Consider the following 25,868-nt stretch of genomic DNA (forward strand, 5'->3'; position numbering starts at 1 on the left):
ATGGGACAATTAGAATTGTGTACATGTACTTCATGAACTAAGAGAAGAGATTAATATGCTGGTTATTGCAATTCCTTTTCTGAGTAAATTCTGCTTAGAATCTACTTTGACTGCCAAGGTCACATAGCTGAGGTTAGCCATAACAAAAAAATTATCCCCTTACCTTACCATTGATTCAAATGCCATCAAAAAGTCAAGGTTTCTGCCATAAGTATGTTTACTTTATATTTAGCAACATTCTTTGCTTCTTACCCAGTATGTCCCTTGGTTCTTAAATATTCTAAATTACAACTTCTCAATCATTATTTTACAGCCAGAAGGCATCCAAATAATATTATTTAAAATTCCATTTCATGCCACTTGTTTCTATCATGAATCTTATCAGTAGCACACTGGTTTTAGAATAAAAATAAAAGACAAGCTTTTTTTTATTGCACACCGAAGAAAAAACATTTGGCAACAAATGCCTTTATTTTTTTGGACACATGAACACAAAATCCCTGCAGGCTAAAAAATGAAAAAAAAACACATTGCAATTATACACAGCCAGCATATCGCAATGGGGGAGGGAAGTACTGTTAACCTACCCGTCCCAGAGTTTCTTTTAAAGAAAAAGTACCTCGTATTGCTATAGACATACATCCAGTCCAATTTAATAAAATACAATTTATAACATTACAAGTCTAACAATATAGAAACAAACAAACGGAAAAAAAAGAAAAATACATCGGAAGTCGAAAATGAACAATAGGCCAACAAGTTTTACGTACAAAGTCCAGGCTCTAGACATAGAAATATCACGAAAGTGTCAATAGCAAGGTATCAAGAAACCCTTAAGTGATATTCACGTACGATCTTTCCTCAATTTGCACAAGGGAAAAAAAACCTTGCAGTTGAAGCAGTATTGATGCAATGCCCTCAGGACTCTGTTTTACAAAAATGAAAACAGAGGAACTGCCTTGCTATCGAGCAAGAAAGGGGAAAGGACCCACAGCATTATCAACAAAAGTCGTTTTCTTGGCGGGAGTGGGAAGAACTGATTGGAGGTTAGGTGGCCTGTCGTAAGGAGAGCCATACCCTAACCTCGTCACACACAGATTCTTGATATTAGGGCTGTAGGGAGGAAAAAAAAAAAGGCTTCCCGGGATCCTAGAAACACGGAACATCTTCTGCATCTGATGTTGAAGTCTCCTTGGATGCCCTTCTTAAAATGCCCCCAAGTCACAGAAGTAAGCAAGACTCTGTTACAGAGCAAAACCTTTTTTAGAGCCTCTTTGGAATAAGAGTGCTCAAAAAAACAAAATAAAAAGGCAGAAGACTTACAGAAGGAACCACATTTGATTATAAACACCAAGAAGTACAGCCCAATTTAGCCCATTCCCCTCCAGCCCACAGTTCAAATTTGCTACATTTGAAAATCTGCCATGACATAACAGCCAAAAAAAAAAGGGAGCCAGCAGGCTTAATATAAACCAAGAGTCTTCAACCAAGTTGAAATTCTAGAAGTTGTAGCCCAAAACAACCAAAGACGACACAGTTGGAGAAGACTGGCTGAAAGGAAATATTAAAAACCCCAACCAAACTAAACCCTAAAACCTTAACTATAGCTAGAAAATGCACATCTTCCCATTGATTGACACATGCATAACCATTCAGTTCATCCTGGGGGGAAGCAGCAGTCCCAATGAGTCAAAAAGGTCTCCCAAAGATCGACAAGACCTTCCCTTTATTAGTTTGAAGATCTTTCATCTGCTTTGACAGAATTTTTCAGATCTGAAACATACCAAAATGACATCACTGGACTGTTCAGCAAATAAGAGATGACTGAACTTTTTTTTTTTTTTGCACAGGAAAATTTTCCAACAGAGACAAGAAGGAAGAGGGGGGGGGGAAATCATGAAAAATTCCAAGAAAGTGCAAAAGTTGGCAAGAAAGTTTTCTCAACAACATTTTTGGGATGATAAAATTCATTGATAATAATTCAGTAAAAAAAGAATCCTGCTTAGGTATGACTCTGAAATACAGATGACTTCAAAAGACCACTGTGGGTTGTGGGCTGTAATACACAAGAACAATATGATCAAAACCTCTTTTTTTTTCCTATGATAGAAATTTTCAAAAAACACAACTATTTCATATAGCTTATACAGCCTTATTTCCTAATAAGCCAATCAGAAAACTCCTCCCAGACTCACTTAGCTTCCTGTTTTCACAGTTTGGGCTCAACTAAGATTAACTGAGCCTTTTAAAATGCCTGTTTTCATCCAATCGCTCTTTTTTGTTATTATTTGGGTGGTGAGGGGGGAATCCCGCCTCGTTCCCAAAATCTGCTTTTGTGGCATATGATAGGATAAGAGGTTTAACTCCTCCTCTAGCCCTACTTCCCAATTTTGTTCTGGACGTGGGAGCAAAAGCAGCTTTTTGTTGCTGATGGTATACAAACTTTTTGGAAAGCCTTTTTTTTTTCATGTTGCCTGGCGGGCATTTGAAAGGAGATCTCACCTGTAGACAGGTGGGTACATATATCCCTTTTCTCCACCTGTACTAGATGCCAGGGCAGCTACTGGTGTATCCAGGTGGTGTAGATATCCACTTCTCTCTCTCTCTCTCTCTCTCTCTCTCTCTCTCTCTCTCTCTCTCTCTCTCTCTCTCTCTCTCTCTCTCTCTCTCTCTCTCTCTCACCATGTCCTTACCTAGTGCAATAAAAAAATGCTACACTCTAAAAAACAGGTGCTTACACTCTTGTCAAGGTGCCTCAGATCTCCGTTTGTTTGGGTCAGCAGGAGTTAAATTCTTGCATTTCCTCCCTGAACGTGAAAAGAAAAGCAGACGACGAACTAAAGCAAGTGGCCACTCTCCCTCCCTGTGTGTCCTGATATTGATTATCCAAGTGAGGTATTCTCAAGGAAAAAACAAACAAACCCTTACCTATACTTAAGCAATCTAATATCTCAGTTCTGGATGTCAGAACTAAGTTGCTTCACTTCTTTTTCTGAATGGGGACAAACACTGCATATGCCCTTTCCCGCAGTCACTCACTCATTCTCACACACACACACAGACAGCTCTGGAAGAAGCATATAAAACTTTTTTTTTTGAAGACTAACTTCAGTGTACTCTGACACAACTGAATAATGTTCTTGGAAATGTGTATTTTCCAAGTTACTAGAAGCTCTATTTCAACTGACTGAAGGACAATCTAAATCAGGGGTGTCAAACTCGCAACGTCACGTGCCGCGACGTATTGTGGCTTTTTCGCCATTGCCGGCAATGGGGTGGGCACGGTTTCGCTATGATGCATCTTGGCCCACGGGCCGGCAGTTTGACACCCCCGATCTAAATGGTGTATCATATTGTCAACTTGTAAGTCCGGATTTGAAAACTCACAAGGTCACATGACTATGTGACACCACCCTTCAATTAAAAGACCAGAGTGCAGTTATTGGCCAAATCCCAGTCTTTCACAGAGGTGGCCATATCAACTCAGTCAAAAACTAGTAATTTAAAGCATTGTGTGCTAACACTCACAAGCTAGTCTCAACACAACACTATTATTGTCTGCACAACCCCCTCCCATCCTAATTTTGGTATTAACACATTTCAGTGGAAGAGAATCGAGCAAAATAAGAATCCTAATAAAAAACGTTCAAGATCAACATTACACTTCACACTTCACACATGCTACTGAGTGTCGCTGTACATGCAAGAAACCTAAATCATCAAAGGAAACAGGATTTAAATTGCTGGTAAAAGTCTTTGATTGCTACTGTCACACAATACACAACTGTACAAATTGGCAAAGCCTTTTTCTGATACACAACACCCACTTTCCAAGCTTATAAAAAGGGGTAGACAGACCAATGGTGACTATAAAACAGTTAAAAATAATCATTTGTAAAAAGCATGAAGGGAGCCTCTTCTGATCCATTTTTAGTAATTAATTTTTTCTTCAGCAAAGATAAGTCAATCTACCCAAGAATGGATTCTGACTAGAAAAGCTACTGCCAGGTTATTTAAAAAAAATTATTGCCAAAGTTAAAACCTTCTATGAAAAAGAGTATTAAAAATGACTTCAATTTGTCAAACATAGCAGCATAAAATGGGCACTTTTTGTGATGTTTGAAAAATACTACAACTAATTGTTCAGAACCTGGTTACCTATTTTTAGAAGGGGAAGCAGTTCAGCATTTTGAATCAAAAGATGGCAGTTGTAACCATAATAATAATAATAATAACAACTGTATTAGAGCTGCCAAAGAGGGTTTTTCTCTGCTAACATTACGCATTCACAGAAGTACCACCAAGCTGAATTCGCAGTTATAGTGCAATTGCTTTGCAGCCCAGGACTGCAGAGATTTACAAAAAGGGAACTAGCAAAATTTGACAAAGCGAAAAATTAAAAAACAGAACAGCCATACCTCTGAAAATTAATGTTTGTTGAAGGGTGTCTTACACCAAAAATTCATTGATCAAGTCTATATGGCTCCAGACAGAAAAAACAGTGGCATCCTGTTTTGCCGTATCTGGAGACTCACTAAGCAGTATATCAAAGCCCAGAAGGAATTAATCTTCTTGACAAGCTTAACATGGGATGAAGAGGTAACGTAAATTGATTTAACTGATTAGCAAAATATTTCAATAAAAACCTTTCGTGCCAAGTCCTTTAAAAAAGTTTTTTAAGAGGATCAGCCTTTTGCGTTTTGAGGTAAAAATTCAGTTCAATGCAACGACCATTTATGAAATTTCTGTTTGCAGAAAGGAATAAAATAAAAATGGCTCAATTGTGCCTGCACAAGATGTTAGCTGCAGGAATCAATTCAGTGCAACTGTCCCAAACTGCTGGTGGAGGGCAGCCTGCATTAAAAACGAGCCTTGACTATGGATGGTTGGTGGCCTGACCAACTAGGCCACTCCTGCCACGTGGCTGCAGAGTCCTATCAGGCAAAATACATAGTGTGCTGAGTGTCGTGGTGGATTTGCACTGCCTTGGCTAGTGCTTGAGGGTCACGGCCATTGCTTTGTCCTGACACGTGGCTGCCTTCAGCACTGAAAAAGAAGTTAGAAGGATTTAACACATAATCCCAACCCAGAAAGACAATGCTCCTCAACCACTCTCCACCCTTTGCAGGTTGCCACTGTTTCCGTGTGAAAAGCCACTTCTAAGTACTGGGCAGAGGTAGTTTCTATTCATGTTACAATATACTGGTAACCCCTGACTGATGACTGTTTGAAGTTAAAACAGAAGTATCTTGGGGCTACTTATGACCCAGATTCGAAGTTCCGATGGTTGCCCCCAGTCACATGAATTTTGGGTACTGGGCAACTAGGCCATATATATGGCCGGCTGTAGCATCCCATGGTCATATTTTACTAGTTTTGCTGAAAACAAACATTTGCCTTCCTTTTTGGAAAAAAAAGCCCTTTAGTGACTGCCCCAAAAACGGTTGTAAAATTGGAGATGGGACTGACCATTTTACAACTGTCACGACTTGCGATCGTGATGGGCAGACTCCATTATGGTCCCAACCAAGTCAAGGACTACCTGTATAAACGAGGTTAAAAATAAACCCTACCTCTTATGTGTGACGCAGGGATCTAATCTCTAAACTATAGTTTCTTCTGAAATATCCGAAACATCGGGAGAGTAGAAGTTTGAAGTAGTTTAGCATAATGGCTTAGCAAAACTAACAAGCTTTGCTATTGCAACTTCAAGGTCTTTTATTTTTTTTGGTAGTTGATTATGTTGATAGACAGATAGTCTTAATTATTCTAGCCAACGTACTGCCACATTAAATGGAATCCACAATTAGAAGGCAGGAATGTTGCAAGTTGTTCAATAAAATACTGCACTAATGCCACCAAAAATATTTAACTTCCCTCTGAAATTCAAACTGTTACCAGGGGAAGGAGCTTTGCCTTTAGACCAACTCCAGAAAGGAAGGGCAGGCCTGGATATGATTTACCACTTACCCAGGATGCACTCTAAACCCTGAAGGTTCTTCTCCAAGGTTTGCTCACCTGTCATGGTCTTTGTCTACAAGGTGGTATCTTGCTCTGAATGCCACTAGCCTAGCATAATATGCAGGCGCAGGGATGGAGACAGACCGCGTACATCGAACGTAAGTGTGACACAGCTGGTATGTCAGTAGCTGCAATTCATCTGCGGTGAAACAGTTGTCATCCCACAAGACTTGATAGTGAGAAGGACGGCTGGTTCCCTGAAATCAGATAAAGGCTAGTCAATCCACCCCTGAAATTCTTTCAAGACAAGACATACCGTGCGTGAGGTAGGCAGTAGCCTCGGAACGAAGAAGGCTCTTCTTTTTCTTCTCCAGGAAGGTCTCCTTTCTTTCACCCCCCCCCCAAGTTACAGAGTTTCTGTGCAAGAGGAACAAAAGAGCAGCTTCTTCAACCTAGGGCAGGGGTAGGCAACCTCGGCTCTTTTATGACTCATGGACTTCAACTCCCAGAATTCCTGAGTCAGCTGCCTCAGGAATTCTGGGAGTTGAAGTCCATGAGTCATAAAAGAGCCAAGGTTGCCTACCCCTGACCTAGGGGGTGAAGGCTGTTCATTAATGCAGAATAAAACGCTCATTGACTTTTCAGGGCCAAACTACATCTGCTTAAGGCCATTGTTGTTCTATGCACATTTTAATATCAAGGTTAACCTTTCACTGACACAAAGCCGGTTTCACCCGTGCACGAACCGCGAAATGCTACAGAGCAACTGCCGTCTATATGATGATTACCTGGATTCCTGCATGGCTACAGAGGTAAAAGTCAAATTCAGATGGGTGGGTGATGGTGCTATCCACGGTAGTACCTGCCGGAACATTTCCACTTTTCCCCACCTATTGTAGACAACACAGCCATAATGCTTCATAAACAGCATCCATGTCAACAAAACAAGCAGAATTCATCATTATATTTTATTTGACTGAGTAAATAAATAAATCTGTGTAGCACACTTGAACCTTACCACTACCCTGCTACTAAAGATTAAGGATCAAGACTCCAATGAGCAACTGAACAGTTTCCTCTAAAAATGAAACTCTTCAGCTTTGCCTGAAGTCAGCTAGGTTCAGATAAACTTAAAGCAACATCCAAGTGAGCAAATTTTCACATTATCCAAGTGCAATCGCCCTGTAGTAGCCATTTGGAATTTAGGGAAAGAAATGGGCAGCAAGGAGAAGCATGCATGGCTCGACAAAAGGAAATGCACAAAATATTTTTAAATTTAAATTTGAAATATTAGCTTACGGTTGGAACAGCTCTTGCAACTTGAAGTGGAGTGTCAAACTTGAAATACTTTGAACTGAAACTTCTCCCAATAATAAGCAGGATGAAATGAAATGGACCTGACTTACCTGGATCCCGCACATTTCATTCTCTTAGGAATCATTAGAGTGCTGAGGGATGCCTACAAATATGCCTCCTCCAAGTTTTCAGCTAGACTTTAGCTTCTTGTAGCTGTATTACATTTGACCGTTTAGAATCAATGCTAAATTATTATACTTCTTTGTTGATGCAAAATGTGTAAACTTATTCCCTACCACCACCAAAACGCCCCATCAGTATCTAGCCATATAAAAATTCATTTGCACCACCCTTACCCCACCAGGCACTTTTCTAAGAAAATCCATTTGGCATCTCCTGAAAGCTGCAGAATTTAATAGGATGGCTTTCCCTCTGTAGTCACCTACCCGTTCAGTTTTGTCTGCACAAAAGAGTCTTGTGTGATGCCTTTTCTGCACGACAATGTAGGTGATTCCTGGTCTGTAGTCTTCTTCTAAACTGATACAGGCCTTCCGGATTGCAATAAGCTCAGGCCAAGCTACCTAGAAGTGTTAAAAGTTGAAATCAGCTGCTGATCTGGGCTGCACAAGGCAATTCACGAAGTCCCACTGAAGCCGCTGTACTATTAAGTAAGAATAGGTATGAATCCAAGCCAGGTTCTGGTTGCTGAACATATCAAGTAAGTTCATGACAACTTTCAGAGTAAAATATGACTTTGCAAACTTGTCAGGAAGGAAATAGACAGGTACATTTAGAAAACTGCTTGTGTACGTAGTGCTATATGCTAATGATTAGATATTAATTTAATTTAGGATTGGGATGCATCACTGACATATAACATTCAGCTGGTTTGGATAAAGAGACAACCTATCTGCTTTTCCAGCATACAGGTAGTCCTTGACTTACTGTAACTGAGCCCACAATTATGGCCATAAATTGTGATGGTCGTTAAGCCAGTCATCATGTGACTGTGCCCAATTTTACCTTTTTTGTGGCAGTTGTTCGGTGAACACCATGATTATTAAGCAAACACCACAGTCATTAAGCAAACCCATTGTTCACCAGGGAGCTTTTTTTTGCCAGAAACTGGAAGCAAATGCTGTCTTTCAGCCAAAACATCATATAGCACAGCCACGTTTCCACAGGAGTCTGAAAAGGGCCGTAAATAGGAGTACCCCAAATGCAGTCAATCACTGGCAGTACTAGGATCCACACCAAAGCCACTCTTTAAGGATTAATACAGCAAGAGTTTATCAGATCATCTAAAATTCAATGGTTTTAGACATGTTATTGTTATTAGGATAATCTTAAGTGTTTGCAACCCTTGTCAGTTTTCTGTGCAGCTGTACTTCAGCAATGGAGCTAATAAGTGATACACGCAGGTATCTCAAGAAGAGTTTCGAACTGGACGATTAAATGTTTCTGTTGAGTGCATTCTTGGCATAAACCTCTTTTCAGGCTGGCTGGCAAAGGAGTGAGCCTTGGTGGAGCAGTGGGCTAATGCCTCCTTAAGTAACACCAGCTGCCTGCAATTAGTGCAGGTTCGAGTCCCACCAGGCTCAAGGTTGACTCAGCCTTCCATCCTTCCCAGGTAGGTAAAATGAGGACCCAGATTGTTGGGGGCAATAAGCTGACTTTGTAAAAATGCCGCTTGGGGTGGGGGCGAAAGCCCTAATAAGCAGGTATATACATAGAATGAAGGTTACTGCTAAGCTTGTAAGCCGCCCTGAGTCTTCGGAGAAGGGCGGGATATAAATGGGATTTTTTTTAAAAAAAGGGGATGGACTTCCTAAGGGAGCCCAGTTCAGAGTATGAATTACTAGAGTAAGACCAATACCTGTTTCATTTGCCCTTCGGATACTCCTCCTCTATAGTAAATGATCCGTGTGGGCTTGAAGCGAGTGGACTTGTAAAACTGGATCAGCAGTTCTCGCACCATATTGGTCAGGTCCTGAATCACTTCCTGACTGTACAGCAGTTCTTGGGACGTCTCTTGGCGGGATGTTTGCACTCGCACAGTAGCGCAGTAGCGGCTGGGGTGGCCATCCATGCTTCCGACTACAGCAGCAATGGAAGGTTTTTTCCCATCTCCAGCAGGCGGGTGAGTGACATCTGCTCCCAGAAAAATAACGGGTTGCTGGAATACCGAGGGCCTGGGAAATTGAAAAGAAAGGCATTTTAATTAGGAACCAGCAAAAAGAACAACAAATCATTTTAAAAAATTGTTCTATGCTGTTCTAATTATCCATTTTATTTTTTTTCCTACATGTTTTTCAGTTGTACCTTAGTGCCGAGAAGTTTAGTGCTTATTTTTATATCACACAATTCAATATTCTACCTCTTTCATAGTTAACATATAGAAGGCAAACAATAAATATACCCCGATGTCACTGTGTGGCTCCCTGTTGCATCAAACAATTAACGTTAATACTCAATTAATCCCTACTTTGCCTTGGAGTGAAAAGGAGAATTCAATGACCATTTGTCCCTGCCTTGAATAAAAAAATTCAGGTCAGCCCAGTCAACAAGCAATCTGAAGAATGTATTAGTATAAAACAATAATTACGAAAAGAAAGATAAAATCTCAAGGACTATAGGGACAAATGGAAATCCTACACTGGACTCTCATATACCCCTACTTTCTAATGTGGAGACCATTGTATATGGACAACTCTTATCTAGTACAAGGCATTATAGTAGAAGTAAACATGTGAACTAAAAAAAATTATTTAGAGATAAGTTCTAAATGCATCATATGTTTCTATAACTATATTTCTATAGTTATATTTCTATAACTAAAGAAAACTTTAGGGCAATTTCAATTAGGTAAATGACAAAATTCTCAATGTATTTTCATTTTGAGTGTTTTCATCATTCTGCTTCTCAATAAAACTCAGCCATGTGCTTTTTATGAAGGATACCCAAGGGTGAAGCTGACCTTTGATGTGGTACAAGGACATTGTTTATTCCACCAAGTTTTGCATTGATCTTCAGGCAAAGATTGGACAGAGTCTGGGGAGACGTTTTCACCACATTCTTCACCTGAACACACTGGGTGGCCATGCCCAGGAGAGTATCCCCAACTCGTTTAACTTCAGCTGCAAAGAAGAAGTTGGCTTTTTAGAACCCGGAAGACTTTTTAAATGCTCCATCCGATCCCTACTCCCATCCCATTCCAGCATCTTGAGCTGATGACTTAGGCAAATATCCTTTATTTTAAAGAGTTATTATTACAAAACAAAAGCACCAGAATGTAATTGTGCATTCTTTCATTACAATAATTATATTATGTATTTGTCAAATGGTCTCTTTCTTACCGTAGACAGGTGTCTTTCCTGGAAGAATCACTACAATTAGCTGCAGCCCCACATAAGTCAATTTCAAATGTTTGAACATGGGCTCCACACTGTCTGCCCCTTGTGCATATTTACAGAAGCACGGCTGGCCCTGGATTGGCATCCCCGCGTCCTTAGAGATCTTGCGCAGCTGATCAGTAAAACTCCTAGAAACACAGAATAAGCCATAGATAGTACTGGCACATGCCTAACTTTGTGAAGGTGATCCCTTTTATCTGCCTGAAATGATTTTTATAAAAGAATTGGATTGATTCTTAGAAAACAGATCTCTCAATCATTAAGCTAGCTCAGTATTTTTGAATCTTGGCAACTTTAAGTCGAGCGGACTTCAACTCCCAGAATTTCTCAGCCAGCATGACTGTGAAATTCTGGGAACTGAAGTCCATATATTTTAAAGTTGCTAGGTTTGAAATAAACAGGGTTAGACTAAACTTCCTTGAATACTGTTAATATAACTCTGGATATCAGAAAATGAGGATAACCAATTACTCTGGGCTGTAAGTATTAATACTGGATAAGGCAATCTGTGATTTCCCAGGTATGTGTGCACTTTTTAGGTTCTCATTCTGAAATTTCTGATTACAGTAAGCAAGTTCTATTGATAATCCCAAATTAAAATGTTGTTAATTACTTTCCATTGTATTAGGCTTCAATTATGTTGGCTGAGAATTATACTTATAACAAAGATGATATTGGATCTTCTTGGAGTCCAACTCACCTCACAGGGTTGTTGTTGTTGTCGGGAAAAGAGGAGAAAAGTGTGTTGGATGTGTTCACCACCTTGAGTCATTTGTAAAAATAATGAAGGCAGGATGTACATAATCAAATAAAAAATAAATAAATTAAAAAGATTCCAGGTCTTGAAGATATCAGATTGGGGAAAGCAGAAAGTGAAGAAAAGTAGATGCTTTGTGTATCATCATCTTGTTGATACCAATATTTAACCTCTTTTAAAGGTGCACCACTCAAAGCTTTCCAAACATCACTTTAATCAAATAAACATAATCTTCTTCTAAAAAAAAGAAACTACCGTACTTACTTCAACAAATCTTCCCGACATTGTTTCTGAGGTGCAAAGCAGGCAACAGCCCACACTTTAATTTCAATACCAGCATAGAACTGTTTTCCTCTCATATCCCAGACACCCTGATTTGGTGTAGCAACAGTCTTGTTCTAAGGAAAATCAAACACAAACTGCTGTTCTTTGACAAGCGTATAAACTAATGCACAGGCAAACCCTTTCTACTCTGTTTCCATGGTCCATTACATTTTCAGCCTCAAATTTTAATCAGCTGCCAATAGTGAGTCTACAGGATTAAAAGTACGCATTAGCCCTTACATGAGGTCTGTTGTGTAATCTAGATTGGGTGAACATTATGAAGTACTTACCCTACCTCCATACTGCAGCATGGGTGCAGGTAATACTCTGCCTGTCAGTTCTGTCATTTCATTATGGACAACAATACCAAACTCCTTCAGATATGGATCAGGTCCACCAACCATACTGTTACTCTTGACCTGGAGATTCAGAGAACATTTCTTAAATATAGACACAACAGCTCCTGTGAATATTTCATTTGAGTAAGTGTAGCTCGATCGGAAGTCCACTGTTTGTTCCTTAGTTGCTGCTATTTTTCATTGTAGTTATCTCTGAATTCTGTGAACTGTTCCAAAAGGATGGAGGGGTGGGGTTTATTATCCCATCTTCTATGCCCTGGCTATACCACATTCTGGGTGTGTCATAACCTCATAAATCTTGGGTCACAGGAAACAGGTTTGCAAAGTTCATGCAAGAAAAGATCTTATAGTGATAAGCATCTTCCAGCCACCATTTTACTCCATCTTATTTTTATGATATTAAAGCAGTTACTCACAAGTCTGCTAATTTCCTCCTGCCTGTCAGGTGCAGATCGTGCTGTTGCTTTGATCATAGTTGATGTCTGATTGTCTGTTAGCTTCTTAATACAACGCTGTCCTGCAACTATATTACATACCTAGAATGAAAAAGATACAGGGTGAACAAGCCTGTGCAGCAGAACTGAACTGAGGAATAGAACCACCTAGGTGTTTACCTCAAGGGGTAGATATGTATGTTTCTGCTCTTGCCCTACTTGGAGGCATGGAAGATGGGGATATTTCAGCTGCAGACTGTACTTCTGCTTAAAATACTGAGCTACTGTACACTCCATAGCTTGCCCATTTTCCAACTGCAGAGGGAACCTGTAAGCAGAAATATAAATTAAATATATATTCATTTCACAAGAAAGAGGTTTGCCTATGATATAAGAAGATGGACAACTATTTTGGATTCTCAACTATTCTGAAATTAATAAAGACTGAAAATAATCAGAGATGCATCGGTGGTATGATTGGGAAGGGAGAACTCCAAATATATGTTATCAGGCCCCATTGAAGGGATCTTAGTATCCTAATTTTAAAATTCAGATTTAGAATTTCAATTCACAGGAACAGCATGAGAAAAAAATGCATAATGTTGGTCCAACTAAAAGTTAAAATTAAAAGAGGCTATAGTAGAAATACGCATGTAAGATGAAGGACTACGTAGTCCCATATCATTGCTAAATGCCTGTGTGGTGATATCAGGAGGCTTATGTGTAGGTTCTCTCATCTGAAGAAGCATGCATGGCTGCCAGATATCAAATTTTCTTCATCACTGTACATAAGAGCCTTGGTGGAGCAGTGGGCTAATGCCTCCTTAAGTAACACCAGCTGCCTGCAATTAGTGCAGGTTCGCATCCCACCAGGGTCAAGGTTGACTCAGCCTTCCATCCTTCCGAGGTAGGTAAAATGAAGACCCAGATTGTTGGGGGCAATAAGCTGACTTTGTAATAATGCCGCTTGGCGGGGTGTGTGTGAAAGCCCTAATAAGCAGGCATATACATAGAATGAAGGCTACTGCTAAGATTGTAAGCCGCCCTGAGTCTTCGGAGAAGGGCGGGATATAAATGGAATTAAAATTAAAAAAAATTAATTATGGAAATACAGGGAGGCGTCACTTAACCATGGTAATTGGGACTGAATTTCCATCGCAAAGCAACACAAACAGAAACATCTGGAAGTTGAGTCCTGGCAACTGGACTTCTTTTTGGTCTGAAATGTTTCGCTGCTTATCCAAGTACTTTTTTTCAGTCTGTCTGCTTGGATAAGCAGTGAAATGTTTCAAGCCAGTAAGAAAAGAAACCCGGTTGCCAGGACTCAACTTCTAGACAACTCTACCTGGATGACTGAGAATCTTCACGGACATACTGCCAAGGCACAAGTCCCTCTTTTGGCCGTATGCTGAATGGTGAGAGAGTTTGTTATTTTTGTAGAATTCCGAAATATGTAGCTTATGAAATATTTAGTTGTGTGAGACCTTCAGTTTATAAAATGCTTTTTCATAGTAGAAACAGAAAGACTTTTCAAGATTGTTTAAAAAAAAGCCTTGGGCATACATACGTTTGATGGCTTGCAGGTCGTCTAGTAACATTGCAAACTCTGTATTTTCTTTTCATCTGACCACAATGAGTAACTTCCACTTTTAAACCTATAAATCCAGTGAAACACAAAGACACACATACACAAATAAGCAAACGCCAATATGATACATTGAGAAGGATCAAAGATAAAATCAAACTACTGGGCTCTCCAGGACTACATTTATTTTCTATTTAGATGTTGCAAATCCACTATATCTGGATTGTTCAAATTAAAATTCTCAGAGTGGATAGAATAAAAATCAACCCAAATTAAACAGTTCCTTCCAAAATCTATTCATCCTCAAGCTCATGGGGAAAAAAAGAATCTCATAACATAAAATTAAAAAAAAAGAATTTGTCCAGTGAAAATACTACAGAAATGTGTCATAATACTGTAGTCAGAAATTTGGGGGAAGTAGTTAATTCGGATTTTGACATTGTAGTGAGGTTTGAACAACTTGCCCGTTAAATATTCTGAATTTTTACTTTTTTCTTGAATATTGAATATTTTTTTTATTTTGTTGAATACTGTTAATTATTTTGTTAATATTGAACACATTGGCAAGGCTAGAAACCAACAAATTAAAAGGTACAGAGCTGGCTTTGAGCTATAATTGCCATCCCTCATATTTTCTGCAGCAAAGAAAAACAAAATATTGTTTTTCTAAAAGACAAACGGGGGATGTCAGAGATATATCCACACAATGACAAAACATCCATCTGTACAACCACAAGCTTGTCTTTCTTTTATTTTTAAATGTGTGATATTGGGAGATGAAGAGACTCTAGCAGTTGCTAAAAATGTTCGCTCTGAACACCATCCAAACCAGCCCAACTTATAATTTTCTAAGGGTGGAAGCATACTGCAAAATTTTCAGAAATCAAAAAAATTTTTGTTCACCAAAATTTGACATACACGATAACTTACGATCTTACAAGTATTACCTCTGATTTCTTTGGTAAATTTAACACGCTGGGAATCCGTAAGGGGTTTTGTTTGTTCATTGATGTTTTGAATATCCAGGACCTCGCACATGAATTCGATAATAGGCTGAGCACGGTAGAAAGCAGTTGCTGATACTAAAATAATAATAATAAAAAAAGAGGAGACGGAATACTGAGAAGAGAGTTGTAGGAGAGATTTAGGATAATTTAAGCAAACAGATTTCATCCATACCATCTATATTGAGCATCATGTTCCACATGGCGGGTCTGACAGACTGATGGAAGCCAAACCAGACCTCCCGACCTCCTCCCAGCGGGTGATAGTATCCTTCAGGGGGAGAGAAGAAGGAACGCCCCACGGGAGTGTACCTGGTGGAATGGGAGAATCTATTCAGATTTCTCTGAATTTACAAATTTACAAGAAGTTACAAATTAGGAGTATTTGAGGTATTCCGTACAAAATATTTCAAATATTAAAAAAAATCAGACAAGTGGGAACTGTAACAAAATACTATGAGATAGTGTATGCCAGACATGTCAAACACAAGGCCCGGGGGCCAGATCTGGCCTGCAAAGTGGTTTCATGCAGCCCGCGAAGCCACCCTTGAAAGAGTGAGGGAACGGCCCCCACTGCCTTGGCCCTGGCCCAGAGACCCTCCTTCTGCCAGAGACCCTCAGATCTGTCCCACTCCTGCCCAGGCCCCCATAGGCACCCTTGATGCCAATGATGTAGAGCTGGCCACGCCCACCCAGTAGGCCATACGCACTCTAGCCACGCCCACCCAGTAGGCCACGCCCACCCAGGCCACACCCACCCGGCCCCCTGAGGGCAACCGCAATGCTGATGCGGCCCTCAATGAAATTGAGTTTAACATCCCTGGTGTATGCCCAACAGTTGGCTTCTTTCAAGACACTCCATTTCACTTAGCCTTGTTTTTCTCCCCTGCCAACACACAGTTGGTATAGTGCACCCATTAAGATTATTCAGGGCTAATAGTTTCTGCCTACGTATCATAAGATTTCATTTTTCTCCACTCGTTTTGTTACTTAAAACCTCTGCACGTTATTCCACTTTTACTAAGTTTTCTGTGTAGATGTTTTGGTTATATAAATTCAAAAACTAAGGTCGTAGTGAATGCCTATTGATAAAGTAACTATCACTAGCAAACAAGGTGGTCAGGATTAACTGCATTTTCCTGCCTCTACTCTATTCAAACTCTAGTTTTACCTGTAAAGAGTGTTATTTCAGTACTATGGAGGCACAAAATGTTCCAGCAAATACTTCTATCATGGAACAGTCAATTTCAGGGTTGGATCATTTTTAGAACAATTTGTTCTGGACCAAGATATTCCATCACAGCACTTTTGGCAAGATGATAGTCTTCATCATCTTCATCAGTTTAAGTTAAAGCACATGTGTATTGAATGGATATTAGAACTATCATTCAGAAAATGGTAACATAAAGTGCTACCTTTTAGTTTAAAACTTCAGAGATAGAGAAGGATTTATGGTGTGTGTAAAATAATCTAAGCAAAAGTCACTAAGGAGACTAAGGAAATCCTTCAACAAATTTTGGAATATATATTAATTGCCATGGAAGGCAAGCATCAGTAGCCTTGGGCCAATCATTCTCAGTGCTAGGAAGAAAGCAAAGGCAAATCATTTCCAAAATCTTGCCAAGAAAACTGAAGGGACTAGTCCACAGAGTCACCAGGAGTCAACACTGACTTGAAGGCATCAAACAAAAAAGTTAGTTTGTAAAGTATAAATTGTCTTGCTTGCTGCAAGAGTTAGAATACCCTAAACTGTGATTGAAAAGACAGTTACAATTCATTTAAACTGTATTTAGAAAGTTGATTTGACTCTTTATTCAAATGTTATTTTAAAAAGTGACTGCTGTTCCATACCTTTCCTATATTCCAAGTGAAAAATAGATGAGAAAAACAAAAACATTTAATGAGAGCAGAAAATAAATATATCCCTTAGAAAAACTGTCTATTGCTTGCGATTACACTTCAGTTCTGAAGGGGAGGAACACCACAAGAGTCGCAATGGGCCACAAAATGCACAAAAGATTCAACCAACATCTCCTAAGAAAACTATAGCCCAAGAAAAATGAATGAATGATACTCACCTCATAGAGGGAAGATGCCGTGTGATAACATCTAGTGCCTGCACAGAGTCTTCTGGGACTTCGTTCAGATGTCCTGCCAAAGCTTCCAGAAGCAACTGAAGGCTGACTACAGACACCCACTGAACTGACACTTTAAAGGTCTGGTCCTTCCCTTCGCCAGGGAGCGTGACCTCCATATCCACCTGAAGACACAACAGTGAGGATTAACTGTGCAAATCTCTCTTAACTGTACAGATCATCTGTTGAAATTGAAACTCTTCATGAGCTCAATTTGTTTTCCACTGATCCTTGACTGAATTCAGTTTAATCTCATTATTACTTGGCTACAGCAGATACCCATCAAAGTCCCAGATCATTCCTCCCTAGAATAAAAATAAGCTATAGTTCAAAGATAGTTCTCATGCACTTTAAAACAAATCCATATGCTTCATTTAATGTAGGACACTGCAATTCGGGCATGAAAAAGCAAAAAATACTGAATGCTATTTAATAGGTTCAATGCAACACGAAGGATCCAGTTTATCACGGTTTGTCAGGTGCAAGCAACCAGATCCACACATGCATATTTCAAACTAGCTATTTTATTATAGATAGCAGATAGACAAAGTGCTATGGAGTTGGGGGAGACATGGATCTCTTGCAGCTGACCAATGATTCAAGGCTAATTCCCTACTTAAGTCCTCTTTTCTGCCTAGCTGGGCATTTCCGAACATTGCTATTCTTTACATGGCATTGCTTTAAAACAGTCAGGATATCACTGACCCTGCAGGTGTCGCAAATGTACAATTCTCAGTTTCTCTTAGCATTGGATATACTTTCTGCAAAAGCTGGGAATTGCAGCTTAGCGATGACTTTTTCAGATCTAAAACTTCTATTTTGATAACTTCATTATTTGAATGAAACAGGACATTCTTAGGAAAGATGGCATTGAATCACTAAGTTAAACTCTGAAGGCTATTACTGGAATGACTTACCCTGTCCCTTCCAATAGGCAGAGGATGCGCAGTATACATATTTCTTTTGCCATCATAGCCAGGCTGTCGATCCCCAAATATTTGCATCTTGAAGTGTCTCACCATAGTATCTACTACCTCCCTGGAAAGTGGCGTAAATTGAAATGAAAACAATTTAACGGTATAAGAGCTTAAGGTTCTTGATTTGATTTTCAAAATATGAATTAGTTCAAATACAAATGGTCTCTACCTTATGAGATTGTCATCAGTTCTGTTGCTGAGGAATGATCCACGTATGCCCAATGTATTATTTTATTTAGAACTCTACCAACTGTCAGCAGTCAGAGAACCATTAAAATTAGACTTGAAACTATAAAAGTCATCTTACCTATTCACTCTCCGGGGACGTTTTTCTGGTTTGATATCCACATCATAATGATAAACATCAATTTTAGGAATCTGTACTTGGAAATGATTGGCTAAGAGGCGAATTGGTTTTCCAACTGTTCCCAGGCCAGGCCGACGCGGCGGCTGGAAAAGAGTGGCTGGTGGCCCTGGAAAAATAGAAGCATGTTTGATACGTGAGCCTATACTAAAATTGCAATGTTCCAAACATTTGAACAATTCTAAATCAGATTTAGGTCATATCCCATTTCGAAGTAGTTTGCATTTACATACCCAGGAAGAAGCTTCAATACATCCTATTAGGTTGGTTACAACATAGAAAATATTAAGACAGACAAATCTAATATACAGATGAAGTTAACAGATAGCTTACAGGTTACAAGACAGCCATTGATATACCCACAGCTAGCTTTTTGTTGACTCATTATATTCTATTCACAAATAGAGATTATTTATTCCTAGTGTCTCCCATCTTTTATTCCCCAAGATAAAAATATCCCCATACGACACTGGTTGCCGAACATTACCATTTGATATCATTAGTAGCTTTTTTTTGAAACTCTACTGCTGTTGTTTTTTTTCTGCAATGCTATCTTGCTGTTTCTTTTTCCTTCTGTATCTCAGCTGAAATAGCATAAGATTTTTGGTGTTTCCTCAAGCCCTTCTTTAATAAACTGTACCTTCAATATCTGCATAAATCTAAGAGCTTAATGGTTCTCTCTTTAAGCCACAACAGCTTTGTCCAGCTTTGATTTTTCTAACATTCCCTTTTTTATTTTTTAACATTCTCTATAGAATAGAATCTGGAAGGGACCTTGGAGGTCTTCTAATCCAACCCTTGGCTTAGGCAGGAAACCCTATACTATTTCAGACAAATGGTGGTCCAATGTCTTCTTAAAAATTAAATTGAGATCTATTGTCTGTTACGATCTCTGCAAAGGTTCCATTTGTTGAAAAGACTTACAATTGCAAAATTTACTTATAAGACTTGCACATCCACCCATATTAAAACCAGAACTCTGGGCAATTCACAATAATATATAAAACCAAAATAATGCATAACCCCCCCCCATGCTAATCTGCAAAACCAGAAAGGTTGGAGACCGCTGCTTTAACTACTCCTAATTTATATTTTTTCCAAGATTAGTAATCAGTAATTGCTAATTTTGCCAAGTTTTATTCCTCGCTTTAAATGCACGTCACACAAAATCGTTCTTGTAGAAATACCACATCTAAACCAGATGCTCTAGTACCCACTCACACTGCTACAGGTTTTGTCAAATCATAATATTTTCATACAGGTACACTTATCAACTCTTTCTATTCTTAATACGTATCTTAATATTTTGACATCCATATCCTGTAACGATTGTCACAATAGAGGTGCCATTCCTGGAACAAATTTTGTCAAATATAGGTAGTTCTTAGTTAATGATGGCAATTAGGACTGAAATTTCTATCACATAAAGCATGACATCGTGGATTCAGATTAACGACAGCATTTCCAGTTGCTGTCATTAAGTGAATACTGCAACATCATAGGATCACTGTGATTTCCCGCTGATGTCCCTACTGAGTTTGCTTGTTGGAAGCTGGCAGTGACAGTTGAAAATTGTGATGATGTGATTGCAAGACACTGCAACATCATGATTGTGAGCTGGTCACTGAATGCCTGGCTTGTGATCACATGATCATGGGGATGCGCTGATGGCCAGAACTTTGAGGAATCTGTCATAAGTACCATTTTGTTCAAGTCAGCACTACCTTAAGTTTAAACAGTTGCTGAACAAGTGATTGTTCCCTTTGTTTCCTTATAAAAAAATATGTCTATCATATGTAGTAATTTTTCTTGCTGCTCAGTGAGTTCTGAATGTCAAACAAACCTTATTAGAAACCTCTTCAAACTCAAACGTATTAAATACATTTGCAATAAAACCCATATGGGGGCTGCAGATGATGTGCTGCAATATTTGTGTCCAAAACTACTAAAATAGTATTTACAACTAAATTGTTTTAAAGTATTCTATGTTTTCTTGGTAAAATACAGGAGCCATTTACCATTACTCCTTCCCACACAGTACAAAACGATGCCTTTGCCACTGTCACTGAAGTGATCACCTGTCTCTATTACTGCTACCTGATATAAAAGCCTGCTTGCTTTAGCTGGGCAGTGCATGACCTTGATGCTTTGGGAGACCATGCTGGCAGCATATACTCTTGCCATTCACTGCAAAAGTAATTGCCATGTCTATTGAGAAGCTTTGACATAAAAATTGAAATTTTCCAGAAATATCACAATCAAAACTATTCCCACCACTAGCTAGGGCAGGGATCAGCAACCTGAAACAGTGAAAGAGCCACTCGGAACTGGTTCCCTCACAAAAGAAAAAACTGGGAGCCGCAAAAAATGTGTGCACATGTGCGTACATGCGCGCATGCACAGAACAGGGTTTGACTGAAGAGTGGAGCCAAGGTGAACTATGCACCTACTCTGCATATTTGAATTGATTGGTTGAACTTTTTTAGTCCCACTTTTTTTTTATTGGACTGCACATGGCAGAGGACTGGGAGCCGCAGGAGTTGGCTGAAAGAGCTGCATGCGGCTCTGGAGCCGCGGGTTGCAGACCTGTGAGCTAGGGAGACTATTAGCCCTAGGGATAATTTCAATTCAAAATATAAATATAATACTTAAGGAAAACTATTTCTTGGAAAAGGGTAAAGGCAAGTAAGTGTATTGCTATTTATTCCTGTAAGTAAAGTCATCTTCAAATCAAGCTAGGGTCTACATGGATGCTTCACGATTTAATAATAAGAAAGCAGTTTGTCACTGTCTTCTTGATAGGTTTTTGTTTTTTTTAAAGAATTTCCCACTCTACAACTCCCAATTTTCTTTGCAATCCCCTCACCCAAATACCAACCAGGTTTGATTCTGCTTAGGTTTTTTGGGACTGGTCAAAATACCACTGTCATCAGTGATGTAGTAATGGGAAACAGCTCCCAAGTGGCTGGGTATTATTCCAAACATATCAAATAAAGTTTTCACTTCATCTATCCCATTTCTAGAAAGATAGAACCGAGAACAATAACCAGAAATCTACCTGGCATTTAAAAGGAATAGGTGAAAGAACTGCAGAACCCTAGCTAGGCTACAAAGTCTGGCACAAGACCAGAAGGGCTTTTGCAGCTGCTGTCTTACTTCCTCAAAGAATCTTGGCACTCCCAAATAAGAAACCCACATAGACCACCACTCCCTACCTTTCACTGCCAGAGCCACACCCTCTGGTCTTTGCTTAAGATTTAGATCTCAAACACATTAGTTAGCAGAATAATTGTGTGGGAGCTTCAAGAGTTTCAAGGAAGATGGGGTGCGAATGAAAAGAAGAAAAAGGATCAGCTATAATAATAAGCTTATCTCCAAATATTCTCCAGTTACCACAGAAGCTCTAATTCCTGCTCTGACCAGGAGCAAGAAACAAAAATGTATAACTTACTCTCAATGAGCCTTTACAAAATTACAGATATTAAGGTCAGAACCTGAGCATTTATTCAAGCAAAATCATCTCAGAATGAGATGATAGCCCTAGACATTAGAATCACTGAACCCAGAATCTGCTTATGACATGCTAAAAAATAACAATGGCTATGCCAAACTAAGTGGCCACAAGCCAGTGTGATTTGTTATATTTAATAATTAGCATGTTGTACACAAGTATCACCACCAATGTAATTTATATACACACATATATTTGCACTTATTGTACCTAACCTTAGAGTCACAACAAGTGTTATATTTAAAAACTACTGCACTCTTACCTTACATTTCTGCAACTTCTTATTCTAACCACGAATCAGAATTTTGGTCATTTTTACTTTTTAGTTCTTTTAACAAGTATTGCAATACAGGCATAACCAAAGATATTATATCCCCTTCAATACTACTTGAAATATTATCTCTTGGAAAATAGGGGGGAAAGTTAAAGCATAAGTAACTGAACAAAATAAAGTAAGCCTCTATATTCTCAAAACATGTTCCTTTTTTCTTGGTGTTCCATTAAAAATTCCTCAAGGTAACAAAAAGCAGATTAGAAAATCACTAAAGCACAAGGCAGCCTGTTCTACAAAAGTTAGGTCATAGCACCCACCCTCCTCTAAATAATCCAAGCAGAAACCCAGTTCACACATCATCCTAGGCCAGGGGTAGGCAACCTCGGCTCTTTTATGACTCCTGGACTTCAACTCCCAGAATTCCTGGGCCAGCATGGCTGGCTCAGGAATTCTGGGAGTTGAAGTCCACGAGTCATAAAAGAGCCGAGGTTGCCTACCCCTGGCCTAGGCTATTAAGTGGTTTGTCTGTCTTGGGCTTAGCAAGCAGGTCCATAAAACTTCACGACTTCCAGTTTAGCATCTTGTGCAAACCCGGCAACCGTGTTTTTTTTTAAAAAAAAAACCAGGTTTCACTCAAGCCACGAAGTAACAAAATAGGTGAACAAAACGTTTCCTTTGTCCACTATATCCACACGGCACTGAGCAGTCCTTGGAATCACCACATCGCCCACTCTGGATTACACTAAATTACGGGCTCTCTCTTCGGCCTGGACCACAAATGATAGTTGTCGTGGTTTTGAAGTTTTGAAAGGGCAAGTGCTGCTCCAACCTTCCCAGAAGGCAAGCCAGATTTTCAGCAGCTCCTAAAGGCGTCACGTGCTGTGTGTTTACAAACACTGGCCGGTATTCAGCCGCCCGGAAGGCAGCAAACCGAGGGGAACTCCTTTGTGAAGGAGGGCCACATGGCCTCGGGGAGAGCAGAGGCAACGTGCCCGGAGAGCCCCGAGCCCACAGCACCTGCTGGCGGGTTTTCCTTCTCCTTTCCCTGGAAGGAGAGGGAAGGGAAACAGCGCCTTTCTCTCCTCCGGGGCTCGACGGGAAGGATACCCGAGGCCCCTCGAGCCTCACCCGCAAAGAAAAGGCGAAGAAAAGGGCCCAACTCGGGAGCTCCCGCCCGAGGAGCCTGCCCCGCCCCCCACACACACCTGCAGGCCTCTCACCTGGCCCCAGAGCCTCCATGGCGGCGGCGGCCTCGCCGCGGTCCCCTCCGGCCGCCGCCGCCGCCACGGGCCCCGCGGCTCCAGCCGCCGCCGCCGCCGCCGCGTATCTCTTGATTTCGGGAATATTGGCTTCGGGGGGAGGGTCGGCAGTGAGGGAAGCGGGGACGGAGAGGAGCGTCCCGCGTCACACACAACTCGCGGCCGCGGCGGAACCAGCCCGCCCGCCCGGCCTCCTTCGCTCGATTCCGACAGGACCGTCGGCGGCGATTGCTGCGGCGGCTCCTCTTCTTCCTCCTCTTCCTCCTCCTCCTCCGTCCGCCTCACACGCTCGCCTGCACGCGCGCGCCTCCGCCCCGAGAGCGAGCGAGGAAGAGGCGGCCGAGCGGGAGCCAAACTCCCAACGCGCGTGCGTCCGCCTGAGCGCGGAGGACCCCCGGCCACGGCTGCCTCGAGCTCGGGACCCCCCCTTGCAGCTGCGCCTGCGCGCGCCTGCGCCTGCTTCACCTCGCCACCCTCCCCCCCCACCTCTCCCGCACCCAGCGCGCGCGCGCGCGCGCCCGGACGCAGGCAAAGCTGGTAAGCCTGTCAACTCGGGCGCGCGTCAGCCCCGCCCCTTCCTCCTCCTCCTCCTCCTCTCACCCCTCGTCTTCGGCCCCGCGTGACGAGGAAAAGGAGAGGCCGGCGAGCGGTCCACGGGCGCGCGCGCGCCGGCCGCTTCGTCTCGGGGGCGGGGGGGGTGTGCCGGGGTGCGCGCGCTTCCTCATGGACGCCTTCGCGCTGCCGCCTTCTCCCACCCTCCCTCCCACCCACCCACCCACAGAAGCGATGGCCTCTCCCGAGCAGAAAAACCGGCGACCCCGCGAAGCGCTCGCCCATTCCGGCAGGCTAAACTGAAAGGTTTATGGATGGACTTAACGCCAGTGTTTGGCAATTTTAAAATGGGTGGATTTGGGTTCCCAGAATTCCCTAGACGAGGTGGGTGGACTTCAACTTCCAGAATTCCCCAGCTGTTGGGGGAGGGCTTCAACTCCCCACCTCCTTCCCTTGTGCGTCTTGATCAAGGGTCTTCAAACTTGGCCCTTTTATGACTTGTGGACTTCAAGTCCCAGAATTCCTCAGCCAGCATGCCTGGCTGAGGAATTCTGGGAGTTGAAGTCCACAAGTCATAAAAGGGCCAGGTCTGAAGACCCCTGGTCTTGATCCTTTGCCTCCCATGTTTGACCATTTTAACTCCATTATAGTGTAAACCCACTCTGATGGCAGAAAGTGAAGAGGAACTAAAGAGCCTCTTGTTGCGGGTGAAGAAGGAGAGTGCAAAAGTTCGGTTGAAACAACATTAAGAAAACCAAGATCATGGCATCCGGCCCTCTCAATTCCTGGCAAATAGATGGGGAAGAAATGGAGGTAGTGACAGATTTTATTTTCCTGGGCTCCAAGATCACTGCAGACGGGGACTCCAGCCAAGAAATTAAAAGACACTTGCTCCTGGGGAGGAAAGCCATGGCAAATCTAGACAGCACACTAAAAAGCAGAGACATCACCCTGTCAACAAAAGTGCGTATAGTCAAGGCTATGGTCTTCCCAGTTGCAATGTATGGCAGTGAAAGCTGGACCATAAGAAAGGCTGAGCGCCAAAGGATTGAGGCCTTTGAACTATGGTGCTGGAGAAGACTCCTGTGAGTCCCTTGGACTGCAAGGTGATCAAACCGGTCAGTCCTACAGGAGATCAACCCTGACTGCTCTTTAGAAGGTCAGATCCTGAAGCTAAAACTCAAATACTTTGGCCACCTAATGAGAAGGAAGGACTCACTGGAGAAGAGCCTAATGCTGGGAAAGATTGAGGGCAAGAGAAGAATGGGACGACAGAGAATGAGGTGGCTGGATGGAGTCATTGAAGCAGTAGGCGTGAGCTTAAATGGACTCCAGAAGATGTTAGAGGACAGGAAGGCCTGGAGGAAGGTTGTCCATAGGGTCGCGATGAGTTGGACACGACTTCGCAGCTAACAACAAGTGCTGGAAGGGACCTAGAAGGTCTTCTAGTCCAACCCTGTGCCCAAGGCAGGATTCTTTCCCAGACAAATGGTTGTCCAATCTTTTCTTGAAAAGCCCCAGTCATCTGCAAATCTTAAGTGAATCATGTGGTCATTAAGCAAATCCAGTTTCCCCCATTGACTTTGCTTGCTGGAAGGTGGCTGGGAAGGTCACAAACTATTGTAAATATATGCTGGTTGCCAAGCGCTTAAATTTTGACTGA

At 41.3% G+C, this 25,868-nt stretch overlaps 1 protein-coding gene across 2 annotated transcripts; it reads right to left on the reverse strand.

The window, feature by feature from the left end:
• Positions 1-440: 440 nt before the first annotated feature.
• On the reverse strand, positions 441-24,065 carry LOC310644586 (protein argonaute-4). 2 transcript variants are annotated; one of them, XR_014493315.1, is made up of 19 exons: positions 23,615-24,065; positions 18,553-18,718; positions 18,186-18,306; positions 17,212-17,393; positions 15,309-15,445; positions 15,077-15,211; positions 14,112-14,199; positions 12,725-12,872; positions 12,527-12,646; positions 12,042-12,170; positions 11,692-11,825; positions 10,614-10,798; positions 10,235-10,394; positions 9,134-9,449; positions 7,704-7,838; positions 6,750-6,851; positions 6,019-6,218; positions 2,694-5,046; positions 2,516-2,655 (listed from the first exon to the last, which is right to left on the reverse strand). XR_014493315.1 is itself a non-coding variant. In XM_083369743.1 (18 exons), exons 1-18 carry the CDS (start codon positions 23,631-23,633, stop codon positions 4,938-4,940), a joined length of 2,586 nt encoding a protein of 861 aa, XP_083225869.1. In that variant the 5' UTR covers positions 23,634-24,065; the 3' UTR covers positions 441-4,937. The 2 variants fall into 2 exon arrangements, 1 of the variants encoding a protein (XP_083225869.1); XM_083369743.1 differs by having other exon boundaries at positions 441-5,046.
• Positions 24,066-25,868: the final 1,803 nt, after the last annotated feature.

This window comes from Vipera ursinii, assembly GCF_947247035.1.
Source record: "Vipera ursinii genome assembly, chromosome: 9".
Taxonomy (NCBI): Eukaryota; Metazoa; Chordata; class Lepidosauria; order Squamata; family Viperidae; genus Vipera; species Vipera ursinii.

Bases quoted from the DNA above. Each gene is read 5' to 3' on its own strand.
- LOC310644586 (XM_083369743.1), bottom strand. The intron at 15,446-17,211 runs GTGAGTATCATT...CCATTCCACCAG, and splicing joins CGGCATCTTCCCTCTATGAG to GTACACTCCCGTGGGGCGTT. The intron at 6,852-7,703 runs GTAGGTGACTAC...TGTCTACAATAG, and splicing joins GTGCAGACAAAACTGAACGG to GTGGGGAAAAGTGGAAATGT.